At 35.5% G+C, this 12,691-nt stretch overlaps 2 protein-coding genes and 1 long non-coding RNA gene across 5 annotated transcripts in view; 1 reads left to right on the forward strand and 2 right to left on the reverse strand.

Moving 5' to 3' along the window:
* The window catches only part of LOC147843705 (uncharacterized), a 999,056-nt gene that overhangs the window by 806,238 nt on the left and 180,127 nt on the right, over nt 1-12,691 (reverse strand). The gene's annotated exons all lie outside the window — the stretch shown is intronic.
* The window catches only part of kif5ab (kinesin family member 5A, b), a 64,623-nt gene that overhangs the window by 2,779 nt on the left and 49,153 nt on the right, over nt 1-12,691 (reverse strand). For 2 of the 3 annotated variants that reach the window (XR_015494311.1, XM_087258168.1), the window contains exons 16-28: nt 11,049-11,237; nt 10,848-10,965; nt 10,467-10,516; nt 10,240-10,355; nt 9,877-9,978; nt 8,950-9,010; nt 8,797-8,868; nt 5,338-5,442; nt 3,999-4,215; nt 2,735-2,897; nt 2,576-2,646; nt 943-970; nt 782-866 (exon numbers count right to left, since the gene is read on the reverse strand). Coding sequence is in view for 2 of the 3 variants with exons in the window: in XM_087258168.1 (XP_087114294.1) it covers nt 794-866; nt 943-970; nt 2,576-2,646; nt 2,735-2,897; nt 3,999-4,215; nt 5,338-5,442; nt 8,797-8,868; nt 8,950-9,010; nt 9,877-9,978; nt 10,240-10,355; nt 10,467-10,516; nt 10,848-10,965; nt 11,049-11,237 (1,365 nt within the window). In the remaining variant the exon portion in view is untranslated. Of the gene's footprint in view, nt 1-781; nt 867-942; nt 971-2,575; nt 2,647-2,734; nt 2,898-3,998; nt 4,216-5,337; nt 5,443-8,796; nt 9,011-9,876; nt 9,979-10,239; nt 10,356-10,466; nt 10,517-10,847; nt 10,966-11,048; nt 11,238-12,691 lie in introns of all 3 variants that reach the window. The other variant, XM_087258167.1, reaches the window with a different exon arrangement.
* LOC147843710 (uncharacterized) lies at nt 7,868-10,405 on the forward strand. Its single transcript, XR_015494412.1, has 4 exons — nt 7,868-7,989; nt 8,639-9,051; nt 9,430-9,591; nt 9,842-10,405. It is a non-coding gene; the product is annotated as an uncharacterized LOC147843710 (long non-coding RNA).

Raw genomic sequence — 12,691 nt, forward strand, 5'->3', positions numbered from 1 at the left:
GTCCAATCAGCCAGGAAAATATAGTTTTGTGCAGTAGAAGCCACTGTGGTCTTTTTGAACTCGCTCTTTAAGATGCTTCTGGTAGAACCCAGAATAGCAAAGTCCACTAAAGGAGGTTGAGTGTTTTCATATATGGCTCCTAAAGTCTGGAACAGCCTTTCTGCTAATGTCCGAGGCTCAAACAGACTCTCTCAGTTCAAAACTCGATTAAAGACTTAGTAAAGCATACACACAATGCATCACATAACTGTAGGATGTGTGAGTTTGCTGGTGAGTGGGTTTGACAAACCACCTGTAGGACTCACTCATCCTGTCTTAATGCACCAGGCACTTTGTTAGAAATACTTATAAATAGATGTGAATTGAATTGAATATGGGTGGCACAGTGGCTCAGTGGTTAGTAAAGTCGCCTCACAGCAAGAAGGTTGCTGGTTCGAGTCCCGGTTGGGCCAGTTGTTGTTTCTGTGTGGAGTTTGCATGTTCTCCCTGCGTTCGCGTGGGTTTCCTCCGGGTGCTCCGGTTTCCCCCACAGTCCAAACACATGCGGTACAGGTGAATTGGGTAGGCTAAATTGTCCGTGGTGTGTGTGTGTGAATGAGTGTGTGTGTGTGGATGTTTCCCAGAGATGGGTTGCAGCTGGAAGGGCATCCGCTGCGTAAAAACATGCTGGATAAGTTGGTGGTTTAATCCACTGTGGCGACCCCGGATTAAGAAAGGGACGATAAGAAAATGAATGAATGGATGGATGAAGTTTGTCTGCCAGGTGCACGTGTGTGTTTACCTGTCTTTGTGTTTAGCTAGCGACGGGCTGCTCCTGGTGGTGTTTCTGCTGTGGTTCATCAGTGATGGTCGATGAGCGACACTCACTGCAGAACAAACACCATCATCATCATCATCATCGTCGTCAGAAAGCTGTATTTACAGCAGTGTTTAGACACTCACCTGTTATCATTCACATCAGAGCTGTTTCCTGTTCAGAAGAACAAAACATGCATCAACATCTGTACAGAAATATCCACATGCAGATGCACTGCTAACACTCTAATCTAAAGGCTGAATATTGCTGATGCTTGACACCTTTAAGGTCACGTACTGTGAAACAACTGACATAAATCCAGCATTTGAAAATAAATAAAAAAAACTTTTGAGCATTTTAGTTAAAGCTGCTGTATGTAAGAGTTTGACTAATGCATATAAACACCAATATATGTTTGCAGATATTCAGAAACATGCTCAGTGAACATTCTTATTTATCTGAAAAACAATGCTAAAGTCAGATATTCTGCTTTGAAAATGTGCATTACGTGCTGGAACGGCCGTCTTTGTTTTGGTCATTTAACCCACCCAAGTTATATTCCAGCACCCTGGGTTGCCAGATGGTGAAAACAGCATATTTCATTAATTCAGTCAGGAAGACTCTCAAAACATGCGTCTGTGACTGAAAAGCGACCTCTGGTGGACAGTAGCAGACTCCGAAATGAGACGCAGATTCAGAGTTCCACATGAGGTTATTAATAAGCAAATAATATAAATATTACTAGCGTAGACATTAGGTGAGCAGGTGAGCAGGTCCTAACTACACGCTACGTTATGGGATACGCAGTGATAAGCAATTGGGGTGTTTGCACCAGACGTAACACGACAGAAATTAAACACAGCCATTCAGAAGCACAGAATAGTGCACTCACTGCACTCCAGCGTGTACTGGTAAGGTTTATAATCTAATGAATACATATTAAACCTCTTTAATATGATTAAATGTAGATGCTGAATCACTGATATGTGTTGGTTTGCACGGAGTCTCAGTTCTGAAGTTCAGTTTCAAACAGTTTATTTTATTCTCCAGATCGGAGCTGAACTATCTGCTGCCGCTTTCAGTAGTATGGTGATAAATGTCATGTGAAATAGCATTCAGACTCACATGATTAGCATTAAACACTGAATAAAGCACATGAGATGTACCTGAGCTGAGCATTGTCAGCTTTCTGTTGTTCAGCTGTGAGAAATAGAAGCCGTTTCTAAAATATCAATTCAAGTTGGAACAAAGTATGGAGAATATTCCTTCTATTGCATGCCGTTGCTTTTATTTACAACACAATATAAATCAGCCTTAAGGCTCGATCGTCAGACTCGCTCCTGTTGGTCCTCAATCTGGCAACCTGCGCTTGCATTTGTTTGATCCAGGAATGCAAAGCTTAGTTTAACCACTTGGTGTCAAACTTACAAACTGCACCTTTAAAAACTGTCCAACCAATGAGATTTGTTACATTTTTCTATGATTTAAGCCAATGAAGTTACAGTAAAACACCAGTTGGGGGCGCTCAAGCACAGTTTTAATTTAATTAATTTTGGCCTCAGGTCTTAAAGCCCCTCCCTCTTCCATTAGTCAACTCTGGTCTGATTGGTCAGCTGTGGCCAAGTCTGTTTTGATTGGTCTTTTTGTATCTATTGTGTTCGTATCCTTCAAGGAGGCGGGGATTATGCAAATGAATCACTTTGTAGATTGTTTACATTGATGGACTTTATTGTTCACATTTCTTATTAGACCATAAACAGAGTAATAACACTGATTTACCGTTAGTAATGTGGAGTTTCTGTGTGCAGTTTGTAGTTTCGTGGGTTTGTCTTTCGAACTCTGAAAGTGTCCTGTTGATATGAGCACACACACACATTCGGTCAGCTGTAGTAAAACACGGTAAAACAGCAATCAGAAACACTGACGCTGGTAATTCACCTGCTGGTTAAACTGGACTCAGTCTTGGATGAGGTTAACTTCTGTTTTTCACTGCTGCTGTTGAACATCGCATTGCTGAATGTGATTGGCTGATCGCGGCTGCGCAGGAACATGTGATTGGCTGATAAGGAGGCCGGGTAATGACCTGGACGAATGGGCTTGGCTGAGGGCAAGATATCAATGCAAAACATTTTGACACTTTATAATTAGATTTATAATATGATTTATTATTACTGAGATATTAAATGTATGATGGGTATCCTTTTTATACAAATATTGTAAAAAAAAAAAATTTTTTAATTTTAATCCATGTGTACAATATATGTTTTTTAAAAATGTTATACTTCATATATCAATTAAACAAATTATTAATATGTAATAATTAATAATTTACATGTATTAAATAATACATAATTAAATAATAATAATAATATTGTAATAAAATTAAGAATTATTGGGAATTATTGAGAAAAATTGCAACTTGAATTGAATCGAATAACATGCATATGCACAATATATTACATAAAAATATTATTAGATTTATAAATAATAAAATGTATACTTAATAATGTAAATATGAAATAGAAAAAGATATGAAATATGAAATAGAATGCACTTTATATAATAGATTTTCATTGTGTTATTTACATTTATTGTTAGTTTTAGCAATTGAATTATTTCACATATTAAATATTTGTAATATACTAAAACATTTCATATTTATTAAACATAAATAGCTTTAATATTAATTTAAATATAATAATTCTAAATGAATATTAAAAATATAACAAATAAACAAATGTAATATTATTTTTCTAAATTATACTTGTACTAAATTATTTATTTTATTGATCTCTACAGTTTAACAAAGTGACTTTTATTGACATTTTAGTCGTTAGAAATAATATAATGTAGAAGAAATAATATATAGAGAGTAATAAGTACAGAAAATACACTAGCAGTTTGTTACAAGGGTTTTTGTAGTGTAATATACAACACTAATCCAGACAATATAGCGCTGCAAACGATTGGAAATGAAAGCGACGTTTCCATCCACATATTTTTATGCGCATTTTGGATTATTGCATAAGAAAAACGCAAAGATGCGCATACATTTAGAACTTATGCAAACAACTGAGTAGGATAAACTTTTTATCAGATAAAAATAAATGTATTGCATGAATAAACATAAAAGCTTGAACCACAAAATACGTACAACTACTAATTTAGGGGTTTTTTTACAGTGTAAAAGTGAAATTCTTACCGATGAGAGCGGCGTGTGGGCGTCTGAAGGGGTTTCTGCTCCTCATCACGTCTTTAATGCGCTCCACCTCCTGCTGGTAGCGCCGCCGGTCCTTCATGGCTCCTTCTTTAGCTTCTCTCAGCGCCTCCTCGAGGGCACGAACCCGTTCAGCTGTGGAGCGAAGACGCTTCTCTAGTTTGGGCAGCTCACATCGCAGATCTGCATTATCACGAACAAGCTGACAAACAAAAAACACATCTCTCATAAAAAAGTGTCACGCACATAATAAAATATCAATATTATTCATCCAGGAAGTTAGAGTGCACCTTCACATTAGCATCACAGAAGTAAAGATACTGAGTAAAACAAACTGCTTTAAAATAAGTGCCGAAGCATGCTAATGGGACTTGCCAGTAACCTGTGTTAAGCGATTCCGGTGAACTGTATGGCAATGCAAAAAACGGCCCGTTTAAGGTCAGTCTTCTTTAAAAATCAGCGATCTCCACTGGCTGAGTGATATCCGATATAAAGTGGGTCTCAGATTGTACAAGAAGCACTGCATTAAATTACATTTTTCCCACCATGTCTTTATCATATGAGCATTTACTTGACCTCAGTATATTCAGTGGAGCTTCTGCGCTTGACTGCCGATTCTGACGAGCGCGTGCGAGTAAACGGCTTTTTGTCTCGTTTTACGCTGGAGCAACTAAATGAATGCCAAAGTTTATATAAATGAATGTATTTTAATGACATTACAACTTCGATGCTGTAAAATAAACCAAATAAAATGAAAAAAAGTTCACAATAACAGCTCACCGGAAGTTTATCAGTATGGGAAACACACTAGCTCGAAATATACCCTATAAACACATGGTAGTGGTATATTATTTTTATTATTAATATGGAGTAATTTAGTATGTCAGCAATTCTCTTGCTAAATGTTTTTTTAATGTGCTATTAACAAGGGAAGACTAATTATTATTATGGCATTTTTTCACCACTAATAATATCAAGTGATAAACCACCAATATATATCAAATGAAATTCAAGAACAAGCTAAAATGACAGAATTTCAAACAAAATCTACTTGAAATTAAATAAAAGAAATAATAATTTGCCAGTTCGAAACAATTCAGCAAGGCAGGCAGCATATCACATTTACAAGCACACATGCTGCAGTGCAGGGGGGGCGGATAGTTTGAAAACAGAGTACCGTCACACTGCAGCCTTTTAACTTCTTTTTGTCGACAAACAAAGGCTGAAAAAGAACTTTTGAAGCATACTCATATATACTATACTCCGATTAGAGTATCTTCAGCAGCTGACTAACTGGCCGTAAGAGAATTTCTGTTGTTCTGACCTGTTTGTGGACTTTCGTCAGCTGATCCAGGTTGTTCTCCAGAAAGGAGATCTTCTGTTTCTGTGTTGAACATCCACTGCTGTCGTCTGGATCCAGCTCCGAGCTCTGAAATACACGTGAATAAGACCACAGGACTGTAAGTGCACTTACAATATCCCTACAGCATTTCTCATAACTGCTGTTCAGAGGGCAGTCTTTAAGAACTGATAGAAGTCTTTTTTAGATTAGATGTCAGTCTTTAGGATCAGAAGTTTATCTTTATGAATTGATATGAGTCTTTAGGATTAGATGGTCATCTATACGGTGACATGTCAGTCTTTAAGTATCAATATGAGTTTTTATGTAGTGTTTAACTATGGGTCTGTAAGATCAGATGTCAGTCTTTAGGTATCGATACAAATCTTTATCGCATCTTTAAGATTAGATTACCATCTACATGATTACATGTCAGTCTTTAAGTATCAATATGAGTTTTTATTTTTTTTAAATAAGGACTCAAGTCTTTTCGTTTAGATGTCTTCTTTTTCTTTCAGTCTTGGAGAACCTATATGAGTCTTTAAGATCAAATGTCAGTCTTTATGGACAGATGTTAGTCTTTAAGAATCTATTTTAGTCTATATAAGTCTTTGAGAACATATATAAGTCCTTAAGATCAGATGTTAGTCTTTATGAGCAGATGTCAGTTTTTAAGAATTCATTTGAGTCTTTATGAGTCTTTCTGAACATTTATGTATCTGAACATTTAAGATCAAATTCTGTTTTTAAGACACTGATATGTAGATCTGATCTGAGTCTGTATGAGTCTTTAGTAACAGATATGAATCTTTTACGATAGACATGAGTCTTTATGAGTTTTTAATAACAGATGCAAGTCTTTTAGAACAGACATGAGTCTTTATGAGATTTTCGGATCAGATGTCGGTCTTTAGGATCGGATGTCAGTCTTTAAGAGTTCATTCAAGTCTGTATGAGTCTTTCTGAACATATATCAGTCTTTAAGATCAGATTCTGTTTTTAAGATACTGATATGAGTCATGCAGATCTGATCTGAGTCTTTAATAACAGATATGAGTCTTTTACAACAGACATGAGTCTTTGAGTCTTTATGAGTTTTTAATAATAGATGCAAGTCTTTTAGAACAGACATGAGTCTTCATGAGTCTTTAGGATCAGATGTCAGTCTTTATTATAACATTTCAGTCTTTAAGATCAAATGTCAGTCTTTACGAATCTACTTGAGTCATTCTTTAAGAATTGATTTTAATAACAGATGTGAGTCTTTTACAACAGACATGAGTCTTTATGACTCTTTAAGATCAGATGTCAGTCTTTAAGAACTGATATGATTTTTGTAGATCTGATCTGAGTCTTTCTGAGTCTTTAATAACAGATGTCATTCTTTAAGAATTGATTTGAGTCTTTAAGAACAAATATCAGACTTTGAGATCAGATTCTGTCTTTAAGAACAGATGTGAGTCTTCATGAGTCTTTAGGATCAGATGTCAGTCTTTATTATAAGATTTCAGTCTTTACTAATCTACTTGAGTCTATATAAGTCTTTAAGAACTTATGCAAGTCTTTACGATCAAATGTCAGTCTTGAAGACCAGATGTCAGTCTTTAAGAAAATATTTGAGTCTTTATGAGTATTTAAGAACATATATCAGTCTTTAAGATCAGATTCTGTCTTTAAGAACTGATATGAGTTTTATAGATCTGATCTGAGTCTTTAATAACAGATGTCATTCTTTAAGATGAGATATCAGTCTTGAAGAATCTGTTTGAGTCTACAGTATATAAGTCTTTAAGATCCTAAATGAGTTTTTAAGATCAGATTCTGTCTATCAGAGCAGTTATGAGTGTTTCTGAACAGACATGAATCTTAATAAGTCTTTAATAACAGATGTGAGTCTTTTACAACAGACATGAGTCTTTATGACTCTTTAAGATCAGATGTCAGTCTTTAAGAACTGATATGAGTTTTGTAGATCTGATCTGAGTCTTTCTGAGTCTTTAATAACAGATGTCATTCTTTTAGAATTGATTTGAGTCTTTAAGAACAAATATCAGACTTTAAGATCAGATTCTGTCTTTAAGAACAGATGTGAGTCTTTATGAGTCTTTAGGATCAGATTTCAGTCTTATAAGATTTCAGTCTTTACTAATCTACTTGAGTCTATATAAGTCTTTAAGAACTTATGCAAGTCTTTACGATCAAATGTCAGTCTTGAAGACCAGATGTCAGTCTTTAAGAAAATATTTGAGTCTTTATGAGTATTTAAGAACATATATCAGTCTTTAAGATCAGATTCTGTCTTTAAGAACTGATATGAGTTTTATAGATCTGATCTGAGTCTTTAATAACAGATGTCATTCTTTAAGATGAGATATCAGTCTTGAAGAATCTGTTTGAGTCTACAGTATATAAGTCTTTAAGATCCTAAATGAGTTTTTAAGATCAGATTCTGTCTATCAGAGCAGTTATGAGTGTTTCTGAACAGACATGAATCTTAATAAGTCTTTAATAACAGATGTGAGTCTTTTACAACAGACATGAGTCTTTATGACTCTTTAAGATCAGATGTCAGTCTTTAAGAACTGATATGAGTTTTGTAGATCTGATCTGAGTCTTTCTGAGTCTTTAATAACAGATGTCATTCTTTTAGAATTGATTTGAGTCTTTAAGAACAAATATCAGACTTTAAGATCAGTTTCTGTCTTTAAGAACAGATGTGAGTCTTTATGAGTCTTTAGGATCAGATTTCAGTCTTATAAGATTTCAGTCTTTACTAATCTACTTGAGTCTATATAAGTCTTTAAGAACTTATACAAGTCTATACGATCAAATGTCAGTCTTAAAGACCAGATGTCAGTCTTTAAGAAAATATTTGAGTCCTTATGAGTATTTAAGAACATATATCAGTCTTTAAGATCAGATTCTGTCTTTAAGAACTGATATGAGTTTTGTAGATCTGATCTAAGTCTTTAATAACAGATGTCATTCTTTGAGAATTGATTTGAGTCTTTAAGAACAAATATCAGACTTTAAGATCAGATTCTGTCTTTAAGAACAGATGTGAGTCTTTATGATCAGATGTCAGTCTTATAAGATTTCAGTCTTTACGAATCTACTTGAGTCTATATAACTCTTTAAGAACTTATACAAGTCTATACGATCAAATGTCAGTCTTAAAGACCAGATGTCAGTCTTTAAGAAAATATTTGAGTCCTTATGAGTATTTAAGAACATATATCAGTCTTTAAGATCAGATCTAAGATCTGATCTAAGTCTTTAATAACAGATGTCATTCTTTAGGAATTGATTTGAGTCTTTAAGAACAAATATCAGACTTTAAGATCAGATTCTGTCTTTACGAACAGCTGTGAGTCCTTATGAGTCTTTAAGAATAGATATGTTCTTTAAGATCCTATTTGAGTGTTTGAAGTGTGTTAAACGTACCCGTTTGACTCGGGCTGTGAGGTCTTGAACGAACAGCTTCCTCAGATTGTGGAGGGTCTGGAGTTCACGTGCCTTTAAAGAGAAATGTGCAGGTCTGTCATAAACACCGTTATTATTATCATTACTGATATCATACTTTCTATAGGCACTCACGACCGTCTCTTCCAAACCCTTCATGTCCTGCCGGGTCTGTTCCTGCCGCTCATGAAGATACCTGTACAAACAGACAAGCATGATGGCATTTACTGCTGTCAGGTATATATTTTTTATTAGATCGTTTAATACTTTCATTTAATACCAGATCATTTATTAGCTTAGTTTTATTTTATTTTTTGGTTAATAAATAACTTATCCATTCACCTGTTTCATACAAAACAAAAATGTTCAAAATCTGTTTCAGTTTATAGCATTTAAAATATAAAATATATAGTCATGAAATAAAATGTAAACAATTATTATTCATTCATTCATTTACCTTCGGTTTAGTCCCTTTATTAATCAGGAGTCGCCACAGCGGAATGAACTGCCAACTTATCCAGCATATGTTTCATAACCCTTCCTGCTGCAACCCATCACTGGGAAACACCCATACACTACTGACAGTTTAGCTTACCCAATTCACCTATACTACAGGTCTTTTGAATTGTGGGGGAAACCGGAGCACCAGAAGAAAACCCACTTCAACACAGAGAGAACATGCAAACTCCACACAGAAATGGCAACTGACCCAGCCGGGACTCGAACCAGCGGCCTTCTTGCTGTGAGGCCACAGTGCTAACCACTGAGCCACGTGATGCCACAATTTTATTCAGTAAGTACATATAATTTAATTAAATATATGAACATTCTAAACGCATGAAGAAACTGTCAATAATTTAATATGGCTTTTAGCAGCATCTATAATTAAATTAACTTATCTATAATTTATACACAACTAGTTCCTCCAGTGCAGACACACATTATCCTAAATCTGAACCATCAAATAAAACCCTTGTTCTGCCATCTAGTGGTTCACAGCATGTTTACACCGGTGTGATATATACAGTGTGTGTGCTTGCTTCGCGTGTACAGTGAACTGACCTGAGCTCCTCCAGCTGTCGGCTTTTCTCATGTTCCCGACTCTTCAGGACGCTGAACTCAACACTCAGCTGCTCCAGCTGAAGATCCAGCCTCTGGTTATCACTGCAGACACAAACAGGTCACACAAACTCACAAGGCACAAACACACATGCATACACACACACACACATGCGGGGGGTCACAAACAGATGTGGGTCACACATACATACAGACGTGCACTGATATGCACATGCACAGAACACACACTTCTACGATCAAACATAAACACAGACATGACACAGGGACACACAGATACACATTTACTATCAAACTCGCGTGCATGTCATGACACATGGGCACGCACACACACACACACACACTGACTCGGTGAGCTCATCGATGATCTTCTGCTTGTGGTTGATGTCGTCTCTCAGTCTGCCGAGCTGTTTGTGCTGTGGCTCTCGCTGAACCTCTGACTTCTGATCCACAGCCTTATGACTCTGAACAGGAGATTCAGGACAGCGGAATAAACCATAAACATTTGGAGTTTACATGTATTTATAATGTTCTGAGTCCACTGATCCACAAACAGTATCGCAAAATCTTCCCACCTTCACATTTACAGACTCATCAGTGTCCAGCGGACGATCCAGAATGCTCTCTGCAAACACACACACACACACACACACACACGAGCTTATTAGAAGATACATTCGCCGGCCACTTTATTAGGTACACCTTACTAGTACCGGGTTGGACCCATTTTGCCATCAGAACGAGCAGCTGGACAGGTGTACCTAATAGAGTGGTGGCGATGTATATTATTAATATAAACATTCTGAAATCTTAAAAGTATTTTATAATAATTATACAAAGCTTTCAGTAGGCCCTAGTTTCTATTTTTAAGGACATGGGCAACACATATTAGCCACTAATTCTTCACAATATGAAGCAGATGTGTGCGTGTGGGTGTGTGTGTGTGTGTTTTGTACCGGTGTTCTGTAGTTTAGCCAGTTCTTCACTCAGACAGTCATAGTTTTCCTCCAGCTGACGTTTCTTCAGTTCCATGTTCTGCATGTACTCAGTCAGAGAGCGGATCTTCGCTTCGTGCTGGAACACACACACACAGATTTCAGCATCTAGGTTGTCTGTGTCTGTGTGTGTGTGTGTGTGTGTGTGTGTGTGTGTGTGACCTGTGAGATAAGCAGCTGACAGGAGGACAGTTCTCTGCCGGTCTCCTCCATCTTTCGGTGACAGTCGGTCTGTAGACTCTCCAGTTGTCTGCATCTCTTCACCAGCGTCTTCAGCTCAGACTTCACTTTACTCATGTACACACACACCACTGCGTACTCCTCCTCCAGCACACCGGACAGCTCACTTGGCTGAACGCACACAAAACACACAAAATACACACGCACATTAACACACATGTACACATGCATTAAATAAAATAACTCTAGTATGGCGGGAAAGTTTAAATAAAAATAACTCAAATGTGGCGGGAAAGTTTAAATAAAAACAACTGAAAAATGGCAGAAAAATCCAAATAAAAATAACTCAAATGTGGCGTAAAAGTTTAAATAAAAATAACTCAAATGTGACGGGAAAGATTAAATAAAAATAACTCAAATGTGGCGGGATAGTTTAAATAAAAATAACTCAAATGTGACGGGAAAGATTAAACAAAAATAACTCAAATGTGGCGGGAAATTCAAATAAAAATAACGCAAATGTGGCGGGAAAGTTTAAATAAAAACAACTGAAAAATGGCAGGAAAATCCAAATAAAAATAACTCAAATGTGGCGGGAAAGTATTAATAAAAATCAATCAAATGTGGTGGGACAGTTTAAATAAAAATCACTCAAATGTGACGGGAAAGATTAAATAAAAACAACTGAAAAATGGCAGGAAAATCCAAATAAAAATAACTCAAATGTGGCGGGAAAGTTTAAATAAAAATAACTCAAATTTGGCGGGAAAGTTCAAATAAAAATAACTCAAATGTGGCGGAAAAGTTTAAATAAAAATAACTGAAAAATGGCAGGAAAGTATAAATAAAAATAACTCAAATGTGGCAGGAAAGATTAAATAAAAATATTTCAAATTTGGCGAGAAAGTTTAAATAAAAATAACAGAAAAATGGCAGGAAAGTATAAATAAAAACAACTCAAATGTGGCGGGAAAGTTTAAATAAAAATAACTGAAAAATGGCAGGAAAATCCAAATAAAAATAACTCAAACGTGGCGGGAAAGTTTAAATAAAAATAACTCAAATGTGACTGGAAAGTATTAATAAAAATCAATCAAATGTGGTGGGACAGTTTAAATAAAAATCACTCAAATGTGACGGGAAAGATTAAATAAAAACAACTGAAAAATGGCAGGAAAATCCAAATAAAAATAACTCAAATGTGGCGGGAAAGTTTAAATAAAAATAACTCAAATTTGGCGGGAAAGTTCTAATAAAAAAAACTCAAATGTCGTGGGAAAGTTTAAATAAAAATAACTCAAATTTGGCGGGAAAGTTCTTATAAAAAAAACTCAAATGTGGCGGGAAAGTTTAAATAAAAATAACTGAAAAATGGCAGGAAAGTATGAATAAAAATAACTCAAATGTGGCAGGAAAGATTAAATAAAAATATTTCAAATTTGGCGGGAAAGTTTAAATAAAAATAACTGAAAAATGGCAGGAAAGTATAAATAAAAACAACTCAAATGTGGCGGGAAAGTTTAAATAAAAATAACTGAAAAATGGCAGGAAAGTATACATAAAAATAACTCAAATGTGGCGGGAAAGTTTAAATAAAAATAACTGAAAAATGGCAGGAAAGTATA

Source organism: Danio rerio, chromosome 6, assembly GCF_052040795.2.
Source record: "Danio rerio strain M-AB ecotype USA chromosome 6, GRCz13ab, whole genome shotgun sequence".
Lineage (NCBI taxonomy): Eukaryota > Metazoa > Chordata > Actinopteri > Cypriniformes > Danionidae > Danio > Danio rerio.